The sequence below is a fragment of the Eptatretus burgeri genome, chromosome 2 (assembly GCF_056783735.1).
Source record: "Eptatretus burgeri isolate ZD-2024b chromosome 2, Ebu_testis_v1, whole genome shotgun sequence".
NCBI lineage: Eukaryota > Metazoa > Chordata > Myxini > Myxiniformes > Myxinidae > Eptatretus > Eptatretus burgeri.
The window spans coordinates 21,768,963-21,791,788 of record NC_140962.1 but is presented as its reverse complement, the minus strand read 5'-3'; the positions used below and the strand labels follow the sequence as shown (position 1 = coordinate 21,791,788).

General features: G+C 43.3%; 2 protein-coding genes and 1 non-coding gene across 4 annotated transcripts in view; 1 reads left to right on the top strand and 2 right to left on the bottom strand.

Annotated features, from left to right (window-relative positions):
* LOC147031567 (uncharacterized) overlaps positions 1-22,826 on the bottom strand; it is a 104,530-nt gene that overhangs the window by 45,774 nt on the left and 35,930 nt on the right. The window contains exons 3-11 of one of the 2 annotated variants that reach the window (XM_085865311.1): positions 21,818-22,142; positions 21,606-21,659; positions 13,373-13,604; positions 12,235-13,224; positions 11,739-11,972; positions 11,411-11,581; positions 11,181-11,272; positions 10,853-11,025; positions 10,626-10,730 (exon numbers count right to left, since the gene is read on the bottom strand). In XM_085865311.1, coding sequence (XP_085721437.1) covers positions 10,642-10,730; positions 10,853-11,025; positions 11,181-11,272; positions 11,411-11,581; positions 11,739-11,972; positions 12,235-13,224; positions 13,373-13,588 — 1,965 coding nt within the window. In that variant the 5' untranslated portion in view covers positions 13,589-13,604; positions 21,606-21,659; positions 21,818-22,142 and the 3' untranslated portion in view covers positions 10,626-10,641. Of the gene's footprint in view, positions 1-10,625; positions 10,731-10,852; positions 11,026-11,180; positions 11,273-11,410; positions 11,582-11,738; positions 11,973-12,234; positions 13,225-13,372; positions 13,605-21,605; positions 21,660-21,817; positions 22,143-22,826 lie in introns of those variants that run through there. The other variant, XR_015053574.1, reaches the window with a different exon arrangement.
* Positions 7,036-7,105, top strand: LOC147031569 (U6 spliceosomal RNA). The gene has a single exon (XR_015055625.1). It is a non-coding gene; the product is annotated as a U6 spliceosomal RNA (small nuclear RNA).
* Positions 8,194-10,635, bottom strand: LOC147031568 (uncharacterized). The gene is made up of 3 exons (XM_085865322.1): positions 10,197-10,635; positions 9,674-9,948; positions 8,194-9,525 (listed from the first exon to the last, which is right to left on the bottom strand). Exons 1-3 carry the CDS (start codon positions 10,410-10,412, stop codon positions 8,751-8,753), a joined length of 1,266 nt encoding a protein of 421 aa, XP_085721448.1. The 5' UTR covers positions 10,413-10,635; the 3' UTR covers positions 8,194-8,750.

The following is a 22,826-nucleotide window of genomic DNA, read 5'->3' as shown; positions in this document are numbered from 1 at the left end:
ATGCAGTCCCTCGCGGTGTAATTTACCTTTTCTTTTAATATCACAGCACATCATTTCTGAAAATAAAAGTACAAATTGACATTCAAGACAATGTTAATGTCATAAATGAAAGTAAGTGTGCATATCAACGTGTTCCATTGTTTTAGTTAAATCTGACAAAAACTTTAAATGTAATATTTGTCTCGGAGCGGTCCGGTTCTTATGTTAATACTTTTTTTTTGGAACGAGAGCAAATTTCAAAAAAAATGGCTCGTGTTGTTCTCGGTAATAGTCAATAGTATCTGAATCACGAATAACATTTGATCTCTCTTGATAAATGAGGGAGGAGATACGATTTGAAATCGATGATTTTCGCAATTTTGACAGCCTCGTGACGTTGACCTCGACCTTGGACGACCTTGAAAGTTAGATCGTTGTGCATGACTCATCGACCTCTATCCATTCCAGTATTGTTTATTTGTTTCCACTCGGTTTGATTGTGGACGGACAGACGGACGTACGTACGAACGGACGGACGTACGTACGAACGGACGGACGTACGGATGGGCGGACAGACTTCAAGACTTATTATTCGGTCATCTCTACTGAGATGATCTAAAAATCCAAACGCTATTTATTCACCTTTCTATAATTATCGATGCGAGAGGAGATTGTTAGCTGCCGCTAACAACACACGTGACCGTCATGAACAGCACAAAGGTAAAACTAACGCGTCTTTCGTCTCTCTTGGATGTGTGTTGCAATTGCCAACAATATTCAGTACAGTAACATGCTGTACAGGTTTGTAGCCGAGGAGCAATAGGCTATACCATATAGCCTAGGTGTTGAGGTTTGTGCAAGTACGATATTTGAAAACGAAAACGAAAATAAAAAAATACATATGATGTTCGCACAACCACGATGTCGGTTAACGACGTATTTCTCAGAACGTAACCCCGTCGTTAAGTGGCGTATGACTGTGTGTGTGTGTGTGTGTGTGTGTGTGTGTGTGTGTGTGTGTGTGTGTGTGTGTGTGTGTGTGTGTGTGTGTGTGTGTGTGTGTGTGTGTGTGTTTCTATATATGGATACATTTATACATAGATATATATTTATATATATATATATATATATATATATATATATATATATATATATATATATATATATATATATATATATATATATATAGATAGATAGATAGATAGATAGATATAATACATGTGTATATATATGGGGGAGAGAGAGGGGTGGGGAGAGAGAGGGGTGGGGAGAGAGGGGGGTGGGAGAGAGGGGGATGGGAGAGAGAGGGGGTGGGGGAGAGGGCAGACAAGTGGGAGACAGCAAATAAGACCAAGGCTTACCTTGCCGTGTTTAACCCCCTGGGGATCTTTGACTGGTCAAGGATTAAACGTGACCATCACCGCCGCGCCTCAACACAAAGCGCCATTTCCTGTGTGTTTTGTATTTTACGGCGATGGCCCCACTTCACACAGGGGCAGCAAAGGTTTCATAGGCTTGAACCGTGTCCTCCTGAACCAGATAGCATGGACAACCGACTGAAGTACAACTCAATGACTGGAAGATGGCAGGTACAAGAGGGCAGAATGCACTCATTGTTGCTGTGTTTGTTTCTCATCTTGCTTCAGTGTTGAGAAGTTTCATTTGCTCTGGATTTTTGTTATTCCTTGTTTTTTGTTGCCTTTCTGTCCTTCTGCCTTTTTTCTTCTTGTATTTTTCTTCTTCTTTCCGCCTCTCCTTCTTCCTTTGTTCTTTGTTGTCTTTTGTCTTTTCATTGTCTTCTGCCTTCTTCCTTCTTCTGCCCTTCTCCTTCTGCCTTTCTTCTTTCTCCTCTTTCTGCCTTTCTTATCTTTCCTCTTTTTGCCTTTCTTCTCTTTCCTCTTTCTGCCATTCTTCTCTTTCCTCTTTCGGCTTTTATTCTCTTTCCTCTTTCTGCCTTTCTTCTCCAGCATTGTTTCTTGTTCTTCAGTACTGATGATTTCACATCACATTTTATCACAGTGTTTGACATTGGGTTTTTTTTGTTTTGTTTTTCATCCCTGTGGAGCTTCAGGATAGACAATGTTGTATGTTTTTCCATGTGGAGCAAAGATGAAAAGGTTTTTGCCATTGCCAACTCCAGAACTAGAACAACAAAAAAAAACAATTTTTTGGGGAGTAGTGTTGGCCATGAGAAAAGCATGGGCTTTGCAGGTTGAGGCCAACAACTTTGAGCGATTGTCCTTGTGCCTTGTTGATGCTCATGGTAAAACGAGGTGGACAGGGAACTGGTGCCTTCTAAATTGAAATGGCAAGTCAGATGAGATGATTGGAATGTGTGGAATGAAGATATCCTGTCCTGCTGCATGACCAGTCATGATTGTTGCTTCACTGACATAAGCATCTTGACAGCCAAATGTGTTCCATTGCAGAGTGTTGGTGGGTCCAGATTCCTGAGAAGCACAATGGGTGCACCAATCTTGAGCTCCAGATTGTGAGGAGGCACACCTGGTATTTCCAGAGTTAAGAAATTCTGTGGGGTAGTGGACTGCTTCATTTGTGTCTGGTACAGTGTCAACTGACTTGTACATTTGCAATAGCGCCAGGTAACTGTGTAAGTAGGCCTCTGTTTGTGGAATTGGCGGCATCATTTTTCAGTGCTAAGATAGCTCTTTGGCTTCACCACTTGTGGTCATGGAAGTTATGTGCAACATTGGAAATACTGCATCTTGTAGTTGTTGAAGTGTTGCAACTGTTTTCCCATTATTGTTCAAGATCGTTCCATATCGATTTTCAGATGCCATGGCTCCATTTCCCAGTTTGAGCAGGCTTGCACAAACTACACAGCAGATGAAGCCCCTGTTAGTTATGAGGCTGATTCACTGAATGTTGTTCCAAATGTATGAGGCTATGAGGCAAGCCTGCAGTTCATCAGCTTTGGTTCCATGTGGAATGACTGGCAGCGTATGTCGAAAATCCCCAGACAACACCAGAGTCACTCCACCTATTCTTCTGTCATTATGTCGAAGATCTTGCATGGTGCGATGAAGAGCCTCGGAGGCAGCTTTGTGAGACATTGAACATTCATCCCAGACAATGAGCCGGCACTCCTGCAGGAGCTTCGCTTTTACCAGTACCACTACCAATGTTGCAGATTGGTGCCTCCATACTTGACAGATTTAAGGGTAACTTGAAGACCGAGTGAGCTGTTCTTCCTCCTGTCAACAGTGTGGCAGCAATGCCTGATGATGCCACGACAAGGGCAATCATGTTTCTTTGCCAGATTTTTGCCAAAAGAAGATGAGAAAAGTTTTGCCAGTTCCACTGGGAGCATCCAGAAAGAAAGTGCCACCACTCCCATTGAAAACTGCTTGTGTAATCTTATTGAAGGCTTCTCTTGGTCTGGGACCAGACATGGCACATTCTCCTGTTTGTCTTCAGCAAGCTGTTCCATGTTGTAGTTGGTCTCTCTCAAAATTTCATTTGTGTGCTCATTGTCATTTTGTCGTTGAGGGTCAGGAAGGCCAAAAGTTTTGAGATCAGAGCGAACCAAAGACTTGATCTTGTCTTCAATGATAATAAGAGTTTCATTGAAGATGGCATCACTGTAGTCAAGTTCCAAGTGAGGATTTTGCACTTATGGTGATGCAAAATGTCCTCTGCCAGATTCTCCTTGTGGTTGTCCCATAGTTGTTGAGAATTTGACATGAAATGTGTCTGCAACATGATGGCAAATAGGTTTCGCAGTGGGTCCTCTGGATCTTTGACGTCTTCTCAGTCTAATGGCTCTTTTGGGTCTTTTGGATATTAGGGTTTTTGGGGTTTTGGGTCCTCGGGAACTTTTGGATGATGTGGGTCTTTTTAGGTCCTTGTGGTCTGTAATGTCAATCATGACATTTGTCAGTTGGTAAAGATTTAAAATCCCATTAATGTTCTGAGCGGATGTTCTTGGCGGAGCTCGGAACGAAGGCACGAGACGCAGCTCTGAACGGATGTAGATGCATTCTGGAAAGCCAAAAACTGAGGCTCTCTGCGAAGCTTACAGCAGCTGCAAGCTCACATCACTGTGCGAAGCTTACATCGTGTTGTAAAGCTTATACTCCATTGTGAGGTTCATTTCTGCAAAGCTTACATCGTGTTGTTCAGCTTATCCTGCACCGTGAGGTTCATATCGAGCCACAAGGCCATCAGTGTGACGAGGCCCATTCTACGTTTTATCTACATACAAGTGCTACTCGTTAAGGAGGATGAAAGTGGTCAATATATCTCTCGATGTAGCCCACGAAGGAAGAAAGATTGGAATGTATTTTGTAAGCATTTTCAAGTAAACGCGTTCCACGTCACGTACATTCGTGCCATTTGCATAATATGGAAAAGGCAAAGCCGAGAAGCGAACGTAGAATTCTTCTTACATTCGCTTCTTAAATATATCAAATGAAACAGTCTTTTTGCTCTGAAAAAATAAATATTACCTTAACATTACCTTCACAACAACAACTACACCGCCTAGAACAGGATCACATCTGAAAAAAAAGAATCCTCAACATTACCTTCACAACGACAACTACACCGCCTAGAACAGGATCTCATCAAATAAAAAATACTAGAAGCGAACGTAGTATTCTTTTTATATTCGCTTCTGACTTTACCGATAACTTGTTCAAAACTGTATTCACAATTTCCGGTTACTTCGGCCTGGATTCGGGATCAGCGATCAAATAACGTAAATCACGATTAAAAATTATTTTTTGATGCGGGAGATATCATTATTAAAATCAGTGAAGGAAATATGCACCATGTCTGATATTATTTGAGTCTTTCATGTCTCCGACGATGCCTTTATCTCCCGGCATGCATCATTCCCCATGACAAAAAGTGGAAACAAAAAAAAAAAACCAGAAGCAAAAAAAAAAAAACGGAAGCAAAAGGGTCATAGCCAACGACACGGATTTACAATTGCCAGGGTATTGTGTTGTTTTCGTTGTTTCCTATTCTCTCATGTGCACGCGTTAAGTAATAGTCAACCCCCGCTTTATCGTGGTTCACCTATCGCGCCCCCGGTTCATCGCGGGTTTTCCCTTGGAACGTAAATAATTTTTTTCTGCGGATTCCCCCGGTACATCGTGGTAATAATATATAATATATAAATTATTTAAGCAATAAATTATAACGCGTGGTGCTCGACTAGTCACATAACGCACGAGACAAAGTTTCGCTTGTGAATATTTTCTACGTTTTTTCTCCAAGCACCACGATGCCGCCCAAACGCCCTGCACCTTCTAAGGCTTCTGGCAAGGAACCGAAGCGCCAGAGGAAGGTCCTGACGCTCTAGGAGAAGGTTAAGGTGCTCGATATATGCTTCGGGAAGGAAAAAGGTTTGCCGCCGTTGGACGAGCACTGCTCGTACCCAGCACCTCAAAACCAACCAGACGAGACGAGTCGATCTCTGGCACGGCAAACCCAATCACTGCCAAACCGACCAGACCAGACGAGTCGATCTCCGGCACCTGAAACCCAATCACTGCCAAACCGACCAGACCAGACGAGTCGATCTCAGGCACCTCAAACCCAATCACTCCCAAAAGGACCAGACCAGACGAGTCGATTTTTTGGGGAGGCGTCCGTTCATCTCGGATTTTCACTTAGTGCGGGGAGGTTTGGAACGTAACCCCCGCGAGAAACGGGGGATTACTGCATTCACAAGATAGAAATAAAACCCAATCGTGTTAATACACCGCACAGCGTTTAAAAACAACCGGAAGCAACATGTCAAAGCTAACGACACAGATTCCAAATAGCCAGGGGTATTGTGTTGTTGTTGTTTCCTATTCTCTCATGTGCACGCGTTAAGTATGAAGCTCACTGCGTTCGTTATAATATATGTAACATACACACACACACACACACACACACACACACACACACACACACACACACACACACACACACACACACACACACACACACACACACACACACACACACACACACACACACACACACACACACACACACACACACACACACACACACATATACATATATGGTAGACGACCTGTGAACCCGTGAGGTTCCCGTTGTGACATCGGTTGATGAAAAAAATCATTTCAAGAAAAAAAGAGATAGCTCCAGCAAACTATACTGCTGAGGTTGTGTGCATTGATAAAATACTCCCGAAGAGGATTTGACTGAATCAGGAATTGATTTTTTAATGTTTTTCGTTGCCCGATTTGAACGAAACTTGATACTGCACACCACAGGAGATAAGAATGGTGAGTAAGGTGGCCCTAAAAGTTTTGCGTTATCATGCACCGTTTTGGCTGTATTTCGGGAACATACATATACATACATACATACATATACATACAAGACGAGTTTTATTAATGCTTATGTGTGTGTATGTGTGTATAAAATATATATATATATATATATATATATTTATATATATATATATATATATATAAACACACACACACATATATAGTTATCGTAATATATTAATAATATAATATATGTGAAACATCAAAATCCTTGAAGTGAGATGGGAAGTCTTGCTTGACAGAGATTTGTGATGATATTAACAAGTGGAGCCTCAAGGAACATTGTGCGAGCAGCGCTTGGATCTAGCACGGCACCAAGGAACCCGGGTGATTGCGCCGAGCGAGCGGTGTATGAGCAACATGTCGAAAGTTGTTACTGAAATGTACGAAGGTATGAAAGAGCTCGATGCCATTCATTGTGTGCATGATATTCATCAAGATATATGATAATCTTTTGCGCGGGTGAACATCTTTCATCGTTTATGATGAACAAGTTTCTGATTTAGTTCCGATAAGGCATTGCGTGCATGCGACATGATTAAAATGCTTAATTTTGCTGTTTCATTTTAAGCTCAACTATTTAATTTTGATTATTCAATACAACTATATTATAATAAGAGTGATGAAATGTAATGAATTCAATGTAAATAAAATCAATTCTAAACAAATCAGTCACCATCACTGTTAGGGCGGGATCGCCGTTGTGGGTATATAAGTAATTCAGAATCCTTTCTTGAGTGTACTCGCTTCGGCAGTACATATGCAAAAATTGGAACGATACAGAGAAGATTAGCATGGCCCCTGCGCAAAAGGTGGGGCATAAAGTTCCCCGTGAGGGGGGTAAAAAAAACGCAAAAGGGGGGAAAAAGAGGGGCAAAAGAAAAGAAAGAAGAGAAGGGAGGCGGGACTCAGAGTTGTCTGTTTTGCTGAACAAATGTGTTCTCCCCTTATTCATTATATTTACTAATGAAATGTACTCATCTTTGTCAGTTTTCATTTTATATTCAGTTTTCAGTTTTATTTATATATATTCAGTTTTCATTCAAATACTTTGGTGTATTTTCCAATTAAAAAAACGTGAAGTTCGGTCACTTTCAAATACTTTGGTGTATTTTCCAATTAAAAAAACGTGAAGTTCGGTCACTTTTCCAACAATGTTGACTGAATGCGAGAATCGAACTCACCAGCACTGTCAGAGACAGTGCTTCACCAGTTTCAGTTTTGTTGTTTTTTTTTTGTGGAAAAGTGACCCAGTTTTCCTCACTTTTGCGGTCATTACCTTCGCATTCTGCGAAAGGTTATGTTTTGGTCGGCGTGTATTTATTTATTTATTTATTTATTTATTTAATTACTTGTAATCTTGTGATTCGTATAACTCAAAAATTATTAAACCGAATTGCATGAAATTTGGTGGGATGGTTGGTTATTTGCCAGGAAGCATTCCATTAGATTTTGGGATCGTTCGGGTCAAAGGTCAAGGTCACGAAAAGGTCAAAATCGTCTTTTTACGATAACACGGTCAATTTTTATTCAATTTGCATGCAACTAACGCCAAAATGTTCAGAATTCAACCCCTCATCTTGTGATATGCAATATGACACAACGACGCCCATACTCTTGTTACCGGTTAAGGGTCAAAGGTCAGGGGGGTCACGACCTTGAAAAATATGCGGTTTTTGTCATAACGCGGTCAATTCTTGTCCGCTTTACATGAACCCAGCACCAAAATGTTCAGGATTTAATGCCCAATCTTGTGACACAATGACGTCATAACACATCTCACCGGTTGGGGTAAAATGTCGGGGGGGGGGGGCGGGTCACGCCCTTGAAAACCAGTTCCCCACACTCATACCAAGAACAAAAAAAGTAGTGGCGGCGAAGGTATGCGCTCTATGAGTGCCCGTTCTAGTTCTTTATTAAATACTGTTTTGCATATAAAACAAGTGACCAGAGGACCAGCACCATTTTGTAGTGTAAGAATATTGTAGCTTTTCATGAATAAAACACTTTTAAAATATTGATGCATGAAAACATTAATCATATGAGCCTTTAACATTTTAACTCATATGGACTAACAATAACATTCATGAATCACATAAACATAAACCTGAAAAAAATTGCTTTTAATACTCTTCTGATTTTACCACTTTTTTTTACCACTAACTAATGACACTCTTCAGACTAAAAAATATGTGCAACATCAAGCAGAAAAAAAAAACAACTTGTAATACTTATCTCTTGCACAGGCATATAAACACAGCAGTGCACAGTATACTCCTAATACCTGTCTTTGTTTTGTCCATATGCAAAAGGCACATAATAACTCTTAACACTAATCTATCTTTGGCATAAACATATGAACATGGGAATGGAAAAGATATGGACGTAAAAATAAACTCCATAAAACAAATGTAAAACAATACAAAAACATCAATAAAATCACCTGAGATTTGGCTACGGTTTTTTACTTTCAGCCCTACGTAGCACAAGCCACTCCTCTTTTGGAATTTGGTTTGGAGCATCTGGGCAATAACGGTGACCCCTGAATTGCGTATGTCCTGGCGATGTTATTGGTTTATTGCATACACGACAAGTATAAACTTTTCTCTCTTTTCTCTCTCCGGTTTTCTTTCGGTGGCGCCAATCTGTCGTACGAGACGCGGGTTTAGAAGCTACAGGTTGGATGACCATAGGCTGAACAGGGGGCTGTGCTGGAGATTCCTCAGTGGGCTCACTGGGTGTTGGAGGGTCCACGGGAGGGGGTGTCGCCGCCGGCTCAGACACAGAAAGTGAGCGGCGCACACGTCTGGCAGCCTGTCCCGTTGTGTCTGTCGGCTCTTCGAACGTCAAGGGAACTGCAGGCTGGGAGGGGTCTGATGGCAGCTCTTTGGCAGGGGGTAGAGGCTCCTTAGCGGTCCTGCGCCCTGGGAGAGACAGGCCTTGCATCAACATTTTAATCTCCCCTCGCCTGGTGTGGTCCTTGTACCACTTGGTCAGCGTGGCTTCATTGATGACGAGCAAGATCAGGTCTGTCCCTTCTAGCAGGTCTTCACTGTTGAGCAGCCTCTGGCGTATCCCGTTGTAGGCCGAGATGATAAGTTTCCATCGCGAGACATAGCCCCCCTTCTTCTGCGGCGTGCTGATCTTGTCGCACAGGTGGATGCAGACAGCCTCGACCACTCGGCTTTTTGAAGGGCTAGAGGCAGGGGACCCAGCAGACAGGAAACACCTGCAAAAGTACCCCCAAAAAGAATAAATATGCATGTGGAAATAATGTGTATGACGACATCAGTTGCATCAAATGTATAAATGCATTGTCTAAATATCGGTGCCTTCGTTTACTCACACGCAATACAAGTAAAGTAAACGTACTATACCTCTTCATGGCATCAACTCCAACGAAGCCGCTCTTGGACCGCCCAAACCTCCCTCTCGATGGTTTCTTTAAACGAATGGTATGTTTGATTGGCCGTTTGTCGTAGTCAATTAAGGCCTCATACAACTCCTTGATGCTGGCTGCTTGGGTGGACGAGATGGCCAGACCTGAAAGGCCAATCAAAGCCTGGGCAAGACGATCGACTTTATCCCATCCGGGAATGCCACGCGAGTCGACACTGATGTCTTCTTCGTCATCGGATTCGACCTCAGAACTCTGTAAACAGATAATGCAAAGCACTACTGAATATGCAGTTAAATAATGCAAAGCACTGCAAAACAAAAATAATTATTAATTTACCATGTATACTTTTACAAAAAAATCACTATTGTTTTTATACACTGATCTATTTGAGTGAACATGAGTAAATTAAATTAACTGTCTGTCTACTGGTTCTGATATATTATAATCTTATTACATCATTTAGTAATAACACTATTACTATTATATGGCATGTAACTAACCTCGCTCTCATCATCGGGCGGAGAAACAGGAGCAGCGGGCAGAAGCTCTTCTTCTTCCAACGACGGAACTGGCTCATTCAACTGCTCATCTGCCATGTCTTCAAAGCCTTCATCTATCTCGGTATCCAGGTCTTCTGCTTTGGGCAGAGTGAACCCACTTTGTCTGTATAAATACTCTACCCCAATGTCCTCCCCAGTGTAGGTTGACGGAACCATGGCCACGCTCAGTGCTGGCTTGTTGAGCACGGCCTGGCTTAGGGAGTTTACTCGTTGAATCAACCGCACATCGTAAGTCCTCAACACTTTTTCAGTGTTCGGCTGGCTCAAAGCTGCTGAGGAGCGCAGATAGTTCCAACGAGTGATGCCGTCAAGGAGGTACGCCTGAAAGTTCACCGCACTTGCCGAGGTACCCGGAATGAATTTGGCGAGGTGGCTGTGAAAACATTCAAGGGAGGTCGACCCCCGCACACCTGAAGACTGGGAGGGTGTGTGTCCCCTTCGTCAGCTCCCCTGTTACGGTGTATAGCTGCAGTCCTGTGAAATATACAGAAAAAAAGACACGATTGAAAGAAATAAAAACACTAAATTTAACAAGAAATTTTCTATTCTGCTGCTGATGAAAAAAAAAGAAAAATAAACTTGAGTTAAGAGCTTACCTGGAATATCCTGAATGCAGGCTAAGTGTTTCTTCTGCTCCTTCCATATGTCTGTTATCTCTGACTTCAGAACAGGAACACCCAGCGCATCCGACACACCAGCCAGGCCTAAGATGAGGGCCTCGATGTCCTCAGCCGTCTTCAACACTCCCTTGGTCCGCCTCCTACAGTGACTGAAAGCGGGATTGTGCAAAGTTCAACCATTAACATCACTTCTAGTTTGTGACAATTTTGATCAATATTGCACATACATCGACTACGGCTACTGGAAAAACACAGGTGCAAATAACTGGTTTTTTTAGTACGTTTTTTTTCAAGTGCTGTTTACCTCTCCAACTCCTTCCGGGTGATGGCCTTCAACGCTGAGCTGTCTGAAGGGTTCGGGACACCCGCCTTCCGCAGTTCCGACTTCTTGGCCTCCTGTCGGTTAACAGATGTCTATATTAAAAATACACACACTAAACAGAAAAAAAAACAGCTTGAAAAATTCAGTTCATCTACAAAAGTTTGACCGCTCTTGTAATGTGACACAGGAACGAAGGAAAACATTTCACATACCTTTAAGTTGTCCAAGTCCGACTTGTCCCACTCAAATATGGCGCTGGACAGGCGGGCCATAAACACGCCATACAGTGGGTGGCTCTCTGAGGTGCAGCCAAGGGCCAGTCGCCTCATAAAATGCCATATGTCGAGGCGGATTTCTAGATGCTCCCAATCAGAGAACATAAGCTGAAACATGCAAGGCAGTAAATACATGCTAAATGCTCTCTGACAAATATATATTTTTTTTGAACAGAAATATGCATGGGTTACAATGTTGGTTAATTTTTATATTTATTTATTTATTTATTTATTTATTTCATGCCCTCATTTAAATTAAAAGTACCTTGTACTTGGAAGGTCCGCTGTGGGAGCAACACTCTCGGTCCGTGTAGAGGCACCGAGGCGGGTCCTGGTTGGCCGTCTTATACCTGGACACCAGTCCCTCGGCCATGGGCTTGAGGCTGTCCATTCCCTCTGATGTGGTGAGGACAGACATCAACACCTCGCCCCTCTCATTACCCACATTTGTCGCCCACTGCGCACTTCTACACGCTTCTCCCTGTAGTTTTTTACACACCTGTAAAGCAGAAGAGTGTAAAAATATCAACCCTAACAGAAAAATGCACCTAAAACATTTCTAAAAGAAATAAATAGAAGAAAAACTTCATAAATTATAAATAATTATTAATAACAATCATTAATACTGGTATTGATGGGTAATTACATTTTGGCATATTGTTATAACTGTACCGGTATATAAAATACACAAACAATTTCATAAAAATGAGGTTAAACTATAAAAATTATTGAAATTGAAACAGTCAAGTAATTATAACGACCTTCTTCGTTGAGTCTATCTTCAACACGTTTCCAAACGTGGAGGTGATCAGCGCCTTCAGCGTGTCGAACCGGTTGAAGACGTCCCTGACATAGCATGCCAGGAACCACTTTGGGTTGGGTGGAGGCTTGAACTGCGGAACATCCTCACAGCTCGGGACATCCAGGTTCATCTTCATGCAGAACTGTCGGTGTCGGGCACAGTCCGAAAGGTAAACTAGCTGCTGACGCAAATAGTTTTCGCTGTGCAGCTCATGCAGGTTGTTGCGCATGGCTGTGGGGCTGTTACCAGGAGTCCGCGCTCTGAGTAACGATACGACGGCTCTGTCACAGGCGTATTTGTGCGTCAGCAGCACAGGGAAGCGGGACTTCTGTGCGTCCGTAAGCTGGTCCATCAGCCTACTGTCATGTGCCAGATACTGCTTTAAACACAGTTTGCAGTACAGGTACTCAACTGCAAGGAAGTAAAAACTGTCTGTGTTCAAAACGTGCCTGACGCGACGATAGAGGCCTTTGGAGCGCAGCAAACAATCTGGCTTCCCCTTACAGTCCGGACAACTGAAGCTTATCCCAAGCATCCGGCGTGGCATCCACAGAAACAGACTGTGCAGGAAGTATGACCGCACGTCCGGGGTGCCAGATTCCACAGCCAAGGAGGGCGGGTGCCACCAGAACTGCAGACTGTCCTTAAGCCTGCCCTTGGAGTGGAACAACGCACGGCCTATCCACAGTCTATCGCCCTCCGACATGCCTATCTCCCAGCCCGCCGGCAGCCGGGATAGGTACTCGGCCTTGCTATCATATACGGACGACAAGCTTGGTGTGGGGCCTGCATCCGTCTGCATCTTGTCTGGTGCTGTTATTTGTAGGGACTCGCACCCGTCATCGCTTTTGGGTGGTGGGCTGCTCACTGTGCTGGTCGCGGTGCTGGTAGGCCTACCTGTTGAGGGGCCCGGAAGCTTCTCAGCTCCGCTTCCACCATGAGGTCTGCTCTACAAAATATAAAGATAAATAATATCAAAAAAAATATAAAGATAAATAATATCAAAATATCAAAAAAAAAAAAGTGGCGTTTAAATACTGATAATATCATAACATAAATATAACATATTTTTGTGTGAAGCTCGCTCGTTTATATACCTTTGGTTCGTGGAAATTGCAGTTACACTGAATGGGATTTCCAAACAGGTCCTTTCCCGAGGTGGCGTGTCTAGGACAGTTCTCTATTCGGAACAGAACCTTAGACCATCTACTGCCACTAGATGGTCTTTGGCCCCGTCCGAATTCAAAATGTCCTCCCGCATATTGCCGAAGCCTGACGTGCCACTCTGTGGTTGTGAGTCCCTTCTTCGGCATCTTCACTAGGATGGAACTGTACGCAATAAAAAAAAACAAAAAAACACCTTATAACAGTGTAGTAGTTAAGGCCTTTAAGAGTATTTAGCATACAAACTGCATTTGTACGACAAAATATGGACTGCAGATAAACAAAAATGGGGGTTAATCCCTGATTTCGTGCTGAAATAAACTAGAAAAAAAAACCTTAAAACCACAACATGGGCTTTGTAACAATAAGTTTACAATGATGCGAACCGAAGTAAATATACCCTTTAACACATCACAGAGATTAACAAACATCGACAGGCATGCATAAATTAACATAAATGGCATAATCTCCCACTAATCGACGGGTATACGGCAAAAACTTAAGCAAAATTACAACTCGCACCGAGGTAAATGGTGAATAACATGCAACAACAACAACGCGGAGAAAATCGGATCTAATCGACAGAAAATGTGTATCACTGACCTGAGCACACAGTCATCGACGAGAGTACATGTCGGTTCTTTGAGGGATTATTTTTTATTTTTTTATTTTTTTTTTTTGTATACCTTGTCGATCGCCCTTAAAATCCCACTAACGCGAGATATCGGTCGAAATCGAAAAGAGACTGCGTTTGCAAATTTCCACCCGAGGAGGCCGCCATCTTGCTGGTGTACAGAGCCTCGCTTTCGTTGCCCAGTTCGAATCAACAAAAGTCATTTAAAAACTGAATTTACAAGCTTTATTTTTTCTAAAAAGCGTTTTCGACTTAAATTATGATAAGCTTTTAGAAAATCCTAAGAAGGGTCATAAGAAATGGTCGATAGCGCAGATCTGGAAAGCACTCTTCCAAATTGTTTCACTCCAGCTCCAAATTGTTCCAATTTGTTCCACCTGTTCCAATTTTCCAAAACGTTCCATTTTACGGGGGACTATAGCGGGCGGAAAGCGCAAGGATGACACGCAAATTCGTGAAGCGTTCCATATTTTACCAATTTTTTTTAATTTTATAAACCTCACCGATCAACCAGAGATTAACTACACTAATGTAAACAGGCAGTCCACAGAGTGGCCACAATTTCTTATCATCCTCTGAAAAAATTTCATTTCCTTGTGTACAGTCGAAATTCGTTTCCCTTTCCCCTCTTTTTTCAGATTGAGTGAACTTAACCATTGTCGGGTGATCCAAGCAATTACACCATTGGACAACGGATTGCTGTCAGTGTCCGAGTTCACGAACGTCCATAAACAGTGAAAACAATGGAAGAGTCCTCTTCGACTCTGGAAAATTCTCTATATCTCTTTCCTGATGACTCCACCCTCTACCGTACCATCTGTCATCCCTCAGACCAGCAAGCAGCAGCTTCTTCGATCACTGCAGATCTGGATAAAATCACAAACTGGTCCAACACGTGGAACATGTCTTTCAATCCAGACAAATCTCACACTCTCACTATGTCTCTCCGAAAGGACCGTTTAGAAAACGCCCTTATCCACTTTCTCAACAATCCTCTGGAAGAAGTCCTTTCTTTCAAGCTTATGGGTCTCACTATCTGCCATGACCTTTCCTGGGAAAGCCACATTCCAAACCTCGCCTCCAAAGCCAGTCGCCGACTGGGAATCCTCCGTCATGCAAAGTCCTTCCTTGGCCCACCTGAGCTCCTGACCACTTACAAAGCTTTCGTCCACAACCTGATGGAGTACTGCTCTCCCCTCTGGGCTGGTGCTCCTGCCTCTCACCTTTCTCGGCTTCACGCTGTAGAAACCAAGGCATTTCGGATCATTGGTATCTCCCGCGATGAGGCTGAGTCTTTGGGCATCTCACCCTCTCACCGCAGACACTTCGGTGGTCTTTCTGTCTTCTACCGTCACCTCTCCAGCCTCGCCCCCCCCCCTGCTGTGTCTGCGATTTGTCCCCACCATATTTTCGCAGGGCACTTAAGGTCCACCAACAACCCCCTTCTGATAAAACTTTCTTAAAACTACCAAAATCATGAATCACTGCTCACCTACACTCTTTCATTCCTCTTTTCCCCCACCTTTGGAATAAACTCCCTCACTCTATTCAATCTCATTCTTCCCTCCAGGCCTTCAAAACAGCTGTTCACCACCACCTCTTATTTTCCCCCATCCAAATCCTCGATCTTTTCTCCACCCGATAATCCACCCAAGCCCACCTACTTCAAATTCCCTGCTTTCCTTCATGAATGTCCCTCTAATGTCCATCTTGTATTCCCCATGTTCCCTGCCCTATCCCTCTCCCTTCCACAGATCTCCTAATGTCTCTGTTCCCCCCTGTTTTGTCCTTCCCACTCCCCCCCCCTCTTGTCTCATGCCCCCCCCCCCCCCCTTCTGTGTTGCGTGTTCGCTTTCATACAAGCCTCGACAAGGTATACAAAAAAAAGAAAAAAAAAAGAGGTGCACATCGACTTCCAGCAACAATTCCGCAAAGAAGCTCCCCAATAAAAGACACTTCTGTGTTGGGAGAATTTCCTCCTTGCAACGGGCAACATAAAAGATATGCCAAGAACAGTTGGAAAGCCATCAACTGGAGGTCAGCAGTGTGAATTGGTCAAATAATCTGTTGCCAGATCACCAAATAAATCGACCTGTAAACGATCAGTGGAGATTGGAATACCGCGTTTGGCAATGCAAAAGCACATGGAGGTTGACCGAAAATTTCACCCATGTCGCCCAATGTTCGTTCAAGAGTTATCAACAATGATAACTCCTCTTCCCTCCAGTTAATATGACAAAAGGCAATGTCACAATTTTTACAAGGGGTGACAAGACATTGTGGCCACCCTGTACTTTAATATTCGCTCCAAGGGACCTTAAGTGGAGACCTTAAGCCCACTTCGACAAAGTTGTCTCATGTAACCATATATTTTCACATGAAATTTAACCAAAAGTTAATACTGTATTGCAATTTGATTTTGGATTATGTCAACGATATCAGCACCTGTTGCTGAGTTTGTGTTTGCCCACCCCGCCCATTGTTGAAGGGAGGGCTGCACGGGGGTTCTGAAGTAAAGCATCCTCTCTTAACCACTTTCACCAACATTTGCAGTTGCTAAGCAACTGGTACATCGAAAGATACATTTATATCTTGTGAATTAATTTTACCTGCTTGGGATGAGATTGAAGAGAGTGTGGAAGGTGGTTCCACAGGTGGGAAATGAGAGGAATAAATGCATGAAGGTGAGCAGTGGTTTTGGATTTAGGTGGTTTAACCAGAAGGGGGTTGCTGGTGGTCTGTGTGCGTCCTGCAGATACTTTGATGGGATAGACCATTGCTCCTGATTTCTGTCTTTTGCACCTGAAAATGTGGAAGAGTTTCTGGCAACCCTCGACTCTGACTCTGCAACTGGACCAGACTGCATCAGCTCACATGTCCTAGAAACCTGCTTTGCTGCTCCTGCTCTTCCTCTCTCTGCCCTTTTCACTCTGCCATTTACCATAGGTTATCTTCCATCTGCGTGGAAATCAGCCAACATCACAGCATTACATGAAAAGGTGCAAAAACGGATCTCCTTAACTACAGACCAGTGCGCTTACAATCACCACCATCAGCAAGGTCATGGAATTGATCATCGCAGTTGACATAAAATTCCTTTTCTCCAACAGCCTCATCTCAGATCATCAATTCAGATTCAGACCTGGTCATTCTACCTTGGACATGCTGCTTCTACTCTCCCAACAATAGATGGAGGCCCTCAATATCAGGCATGGCATCAGGTCCATTTCGCTGGACATATCTCAAGCTTTTGATACAGTCTGGCATCCTGCCTTGTTCTCCAAACTGTCTGCCTATGGAATCCAAGGCCAACTCCATTCTTGGATGAATGACTTCCTCCACTCACATAGCCAATGTGTGACTCAATGGAACCCTTTCATCTCCTTGCCATGTCAAGGCTAGAGTACTCCAAGGCAGTGTTCTAGGCCTAATATCATTCCTAATCTTCATCAATTATCTCACTGGCTCTCTGGAAAATCCTCGACATCTCCTTGCTGATTGCTGCACTCTCTGCCTTGACATCCCTCAACCTTCTGACAGACAGGCAGCAGTCCCTTCCCTCTCCTCAGACCTTGACAAAATGAAAACTTGGTCAAACACTTTGAATATGTCTTTTAATTCTGAGAAATCCCACTCTATCTCCCACTCTCCCTCCCTCACTTATTCTCTCTCTCACTCTCTCTCTCCAAAAGGACCATACTGCAAAGCCTTCCATCTACTTTCTCAACAACCCTCTCAAAGAGGTTCATTCATCCAAACTCTTGGGTGTCACTCTCAGCCAAGACCTCTCTCTTGAGTAAACTACATTTCAAAATTGGCCTCCAATGCCAGATGCCAACTGAGCATCCTCCGTCGTGCAAAGTCCTTCCTTGGCACACATGAGCTCCGATCTACCTACATTGCTTTCATCCACAGCTTGATGGAGTACTGCTCTCCCCTTGAGCTGGCCCTGCCTCACATCTTCCTCAGCTTGGCGCTATGGAAACCAAAGCTTTCAATATCATTGGAATCTCTCGTGATTAAGCTGAGTCTATGGGCCTATCACTTCGCCATTGCCAATAGGTCAGAGGTCTCTGTCTTCTTTCGCTCATTTGTGGACTTGCACCCTCTGTCCTCTCCGTCCTTTGTCCACCCAGGTGTCTGCAGGACGCGTACGGTCCACCAGCAACCCCTTCCTCGTGAAACTGCCGAAATCCAGAATCACTGCTGAACTCCACTCATTTATTATTCCTTTTTCCCACCTGTGCAACCACCTTCCATACTCTTCAATGTCGTTCTTCCCTCCTGTTCTTCACGACAGCTGTTCACCACCATCTCAAGTCATCCCCATCCAAAATCATGATCTTTTCTACTCCCATTAAACCACCCCAAACTCACCTCTTTCAAATTCCCTTTGCCTTACTGAAAGTCCCTGTAGTGTCCATCTTGTTTACCTCGTGTACCCTGCCCCACCCCTCTTCCTGCCACAGATCTCCTGATGTCTCTGTTCCCTATCTGTTGTGCTTCCCTCTCCCGCCCCTCTTGTCTCCTGCTCCCTTTGTTGTACATTCTGTGTGTTAGCTCTTATATGAAGAGTCTTGTATGACTGCCACCACCACTACTACCACAACCACTAATACTACTACCACCACCACCAATACTACCACAAACACAACTACTACTACCATTACTACGCCTACTACCAATACCACACCGACTACTACCAGTACTACTATCACCACGACTACTACTATGAATGCCACCACCACTACTATGACAGCTACTGTGACTGCCACCACCACTACCACTAATACTACTACCACTACCACCACCACTACTATAACAAACACAACTACCACCATTACTACCATTATCACTCCACCTACTACCAAGAGCATTACTAATACCCCCACCACAAATACTATTACTACTACCACGACCATCCATCCATTGGGACCATACTCTCTGCAGAGCATAAATGCTGCCTAAGCAGTCTCCTTGGCTATTGGGCACAATCCTGGACAGGTTGCCACTCCAACACAGGATACTCAATTAGCTCAATCATCCCAGCAAGCTGGCACTCATTTTGCCGACCTCAGAAGGATTACAGGCAGAGTCAACCCCACCCGGTAATATGGAATAGGCAAAGCCTAGAAGCGAACGTAGAATTCTTCTTACATTCGCTTCTTAAATATATCAAATTAAAGTCTTTTTGCGAGGAAAAAAAATCAATATTACCTTAACATTACCTTCACAACAACAACTACACTGCCTAGAACAGGATCTCATCTGAAAACAAAAAATTCCTCAACATTACCTTCACAACGACAACTACACCACCAAGAACAGGATCTCATCTAAAAAAATAAATACTAGAAGTGAACGTAGTATTCTTCTTACATTCGCTTCTGACTTTACCTACAACTCGATCACAACTGTATACGCAATTTCCGGTTACTTCGGCCTGGATTTGGAATCAGCGATCAAATAACGTAAATCACGATTAAAAATTATTTTTTGATGATGCGGGAGATATCTTTATTAAAATCAGTGGAGGAAATATACACCATGTCTGATATTATTTGGGTCTTTCATGTCTCCGACGATGCCTTTATCTCCCGGCATGCATCATTCCCCATGACAAAAACCGGAAACAAAAAATAACCGGAAACAATAAATAACCAGAAGCAAAAAAAAAAGGAAGCAAAAGGGTCATAGCCAACGACACGGATTCACAATTGCCAGGTTATTGTGTTGTTTTTGTTGTTTCCTATTCTCTCATGTGCACATGTTAAGTAATATTCACAAGATAGAAATAAAACCCAATCGTGTTTATACACCGCACAGCGTTTAAAAACAACCGGAAGCAAAAGGTCACAGCTAACGACACGGATTCCAAATAGCCAGGGGTATTGTGTTGTTGTTGTTTCCTATTCTCTCATGTGCACGCGTTAAGTATGAAGCTCACTGCGTTCGCTATAACGTATTAAAATTCCACTTGAGGTGTATTTCCTGTTTGTTTGATTAATTGTATTTGATTTAAAGTGGAACTCCCCATACCCTCACCTTCCCTTCCCTCACACTGTCCCTCACACTGCCTCCCCGTCCCTCACACTGCCTCCCCTTCCCTCACACTGCCTCCCCATACCCCCACACTGCCTCCCCATAGCCTCTCCTCACTGCCTCCCCATACCCTCCCCTCGTGATGCCTCCCCATACCCTCCCCTCTCCTCTCCTCCCCACACCCTCCTCATGCTGCCTCCACATACCCTCCCCTCCCCTCATGCTGCTTCCCATACCCTCCCCTCATGTTGTTTCCCATACCCTCCCCTCATGCGACCTCCCCATACCCTCCCCTCCTCTAACGCTGCCACACCGTACCCTTCCTCCCCTCCCCTCGTGCTGCCTCCCAATACACACCCCTCCCCTCGTGCTGCCTCCCCATACCCTCCCTCCCCTCGTGCTGCCTCCTCATACCCTCCCTTCCCCTCGCGCTGCCTGCTGTCTTCCACTGTGTGGGGTACGGGATAATAAAGCTATGGATTGTGACAATGTATTGAACACAATAGGGTGCATGAATGATCTGCGTAAGTGTCCATCCATGACCGATCATCCATCCATGTACTTTTGTGTTCGCAATATTTTCAAAAACCATTGAACATTTTGCTTTCATATTGCAGATATCTATTCCTCATGACATTATCTTAACATGATTACATGGCTGAATTTTGTTGCATGGCAACCATCTCGGTAACTTGGCTTGTATTTCGAATATTTTCAAAAACGGTTCAAGATTTAGCTTTCACGTGACACAGATCTATTCCCCATACCATGCAAAAAGTGGGGGGCCTTGAGTATCAGCTCCTCATTTTTAATTATTTCTGGTTTGACCAACAGTGTAAGAAATGTGACACAGATCGTTGGCATCATTCATGCCGCATGCTCGAAACAGAGCATGCTGCATGGGGTGGTTTCTTGGCACAGGTTGCAATCCTGGATGGGTCACCACTCCGACGCACTTTACTCGACTGAATTTGCAGAAATTTGGAATTTGTTCAGGGTTCCGGCAATAACTCGCCTTCTCTTAGCTAAGGACATTGAAGGGTCTTCAACATCCATCAATTAAGGCTGGAAGATGGGTCGCCGAGCTTTGTGGTCATCCGAGGAATGCTGCATAACCACACATGTGAAACATAAGGATGGCAGTTTGTCGCTAGGCTGAGATTCAAACCCAGGTTAGACAGTTCAGAAGAAAGTGTGCGTACCTTTCAGCTGTCCCATTTAAATTTGTCTTAATTATTTAGTTACGTCAAGATACACTGGAATGACGATCACCCCGACTATATGAATGATCATTATCAACAAACATTTCTCATCTACAAGAATATCAAACAAACAATATTACCTCAAATATGGCATTACCCAACTCTACCTTCCCTATTATCAATTCATGTTCTCTATCACATTACTGTTCCATTAGGCTCCATCTTGGGGAGAAACAAGAATGGAACGGAAGGTATAAAAAGAGTGGAAAAGGAGGGCTGGTTACTTACCTTCAAAATTCCATCAGGCTAATTTTCTTTGAACCACGTGTGGTTCACAATCTCCTGCAAAACACTGTATGTGTTAGAATCAAATGTAAACACGATCAGGAAACGCCTGCACTCACGAGCAAGAGAATTTTGTTCCACAATCACAGGAGGTCAGCAACCCCAGCATGTGTGAATATTCTTGTGAAATAAAACAGTTGAAAATGATATCATACCATAACCTGCATTGTGAGTCTCTTCATTGGATTCTTCTGAAGCATCCCAGTCAGGAGGGAAACCAATAGTTCACTTGCAAGAGTTGGTGGATTGTACACCACATTGAAGTCCGTATTGTCATCTGACATTCCCTGCAAAGAAGAAAACAAATGTATTTGTGACAGAATCCTTTCCAATCATCACAACTGAATACTGTAAGACCCTGAGATTCACGGGGGATACGTTCCTCAAAACTGCTGCGAATGTCGAATCCATGAATGTCTGGGCATTGTTTCATGGGAACAAGAAGGGCACTCTTCAACATCACGACGTCGCCAGATATGCCTGCACCCACATCACTACATCATAATACATACTTATACCAAGTTTAATTTAAATCCTTGAACCCAGATTAAAAAATATGAAATAATTCTGACTGTTAGACCATGCATCCGATCAGGTGGAAATTTAAAGCATATATTCACCATGACTAATCGATAATAATTGTGAAGTTTCATCTTGATTGATGAAACGGAACAAGAGAAATAATGTGTTTAAGATTTTCATTCAATCCAATATGGCTGCCAGATTGTGTGACCTATTCATCATTCGTGAACACCCTGATATCCACAAGGCTTGAGGAACATGCAGGTGAAGCCTCCCCTCGATCTAGCAAGCCATTCTGGAGAAGATTTTTTAAAGGTTTATTCGTTTTTAAAAAATTATAGCTGCCAAACCATGTGACCTATGACATCATAGGTTGAGAACTTTTTGTTCCTCATGGGTCGGCAGTCATACCTACGAAGTTTTGCCTTGATCAGTTCAGCCGTTTAGGAGAAGCAGATTTTTGAAGGTTTTTATGTCAACAAAAAAAGTCTGCCGCACCACATGACCGATGATGTCATCATCCCCCCCCCCGCACCCCCACCTACCTCCCCAACCATATACAATTTAGCCCTCGATGGCTCTCAAAAATAAAAAAAATATTTCATACTGATCGGACAAAGTGTTTGACATCGGCAATTATGA

Bases quoted from the DNA above. Each gene is read 5' to 3' on its own strand.
- LOC147031568 (XM_085865322.1), bottom strand. From the start codon at position 10,412: ATGGTTCCGTCAACCTACACTGGGGAGGACATTGGGGTAGAGTATTTA. The intron at 9,949-10,196 runs GTTAGTTACATG...ATCTGTTTACAG, and splicing joins CGCCCGATGATGAGAGCGAG to AGTTCTGAGGTCGAATCCGA. The intron at 9,526-9,673 runs GTATAGTACGTT...GTACTTTTGCAG, and splicing joins GGAGTTGATGCCATGAAGAG to GTGTTTCCTGTCTGCTGGGT.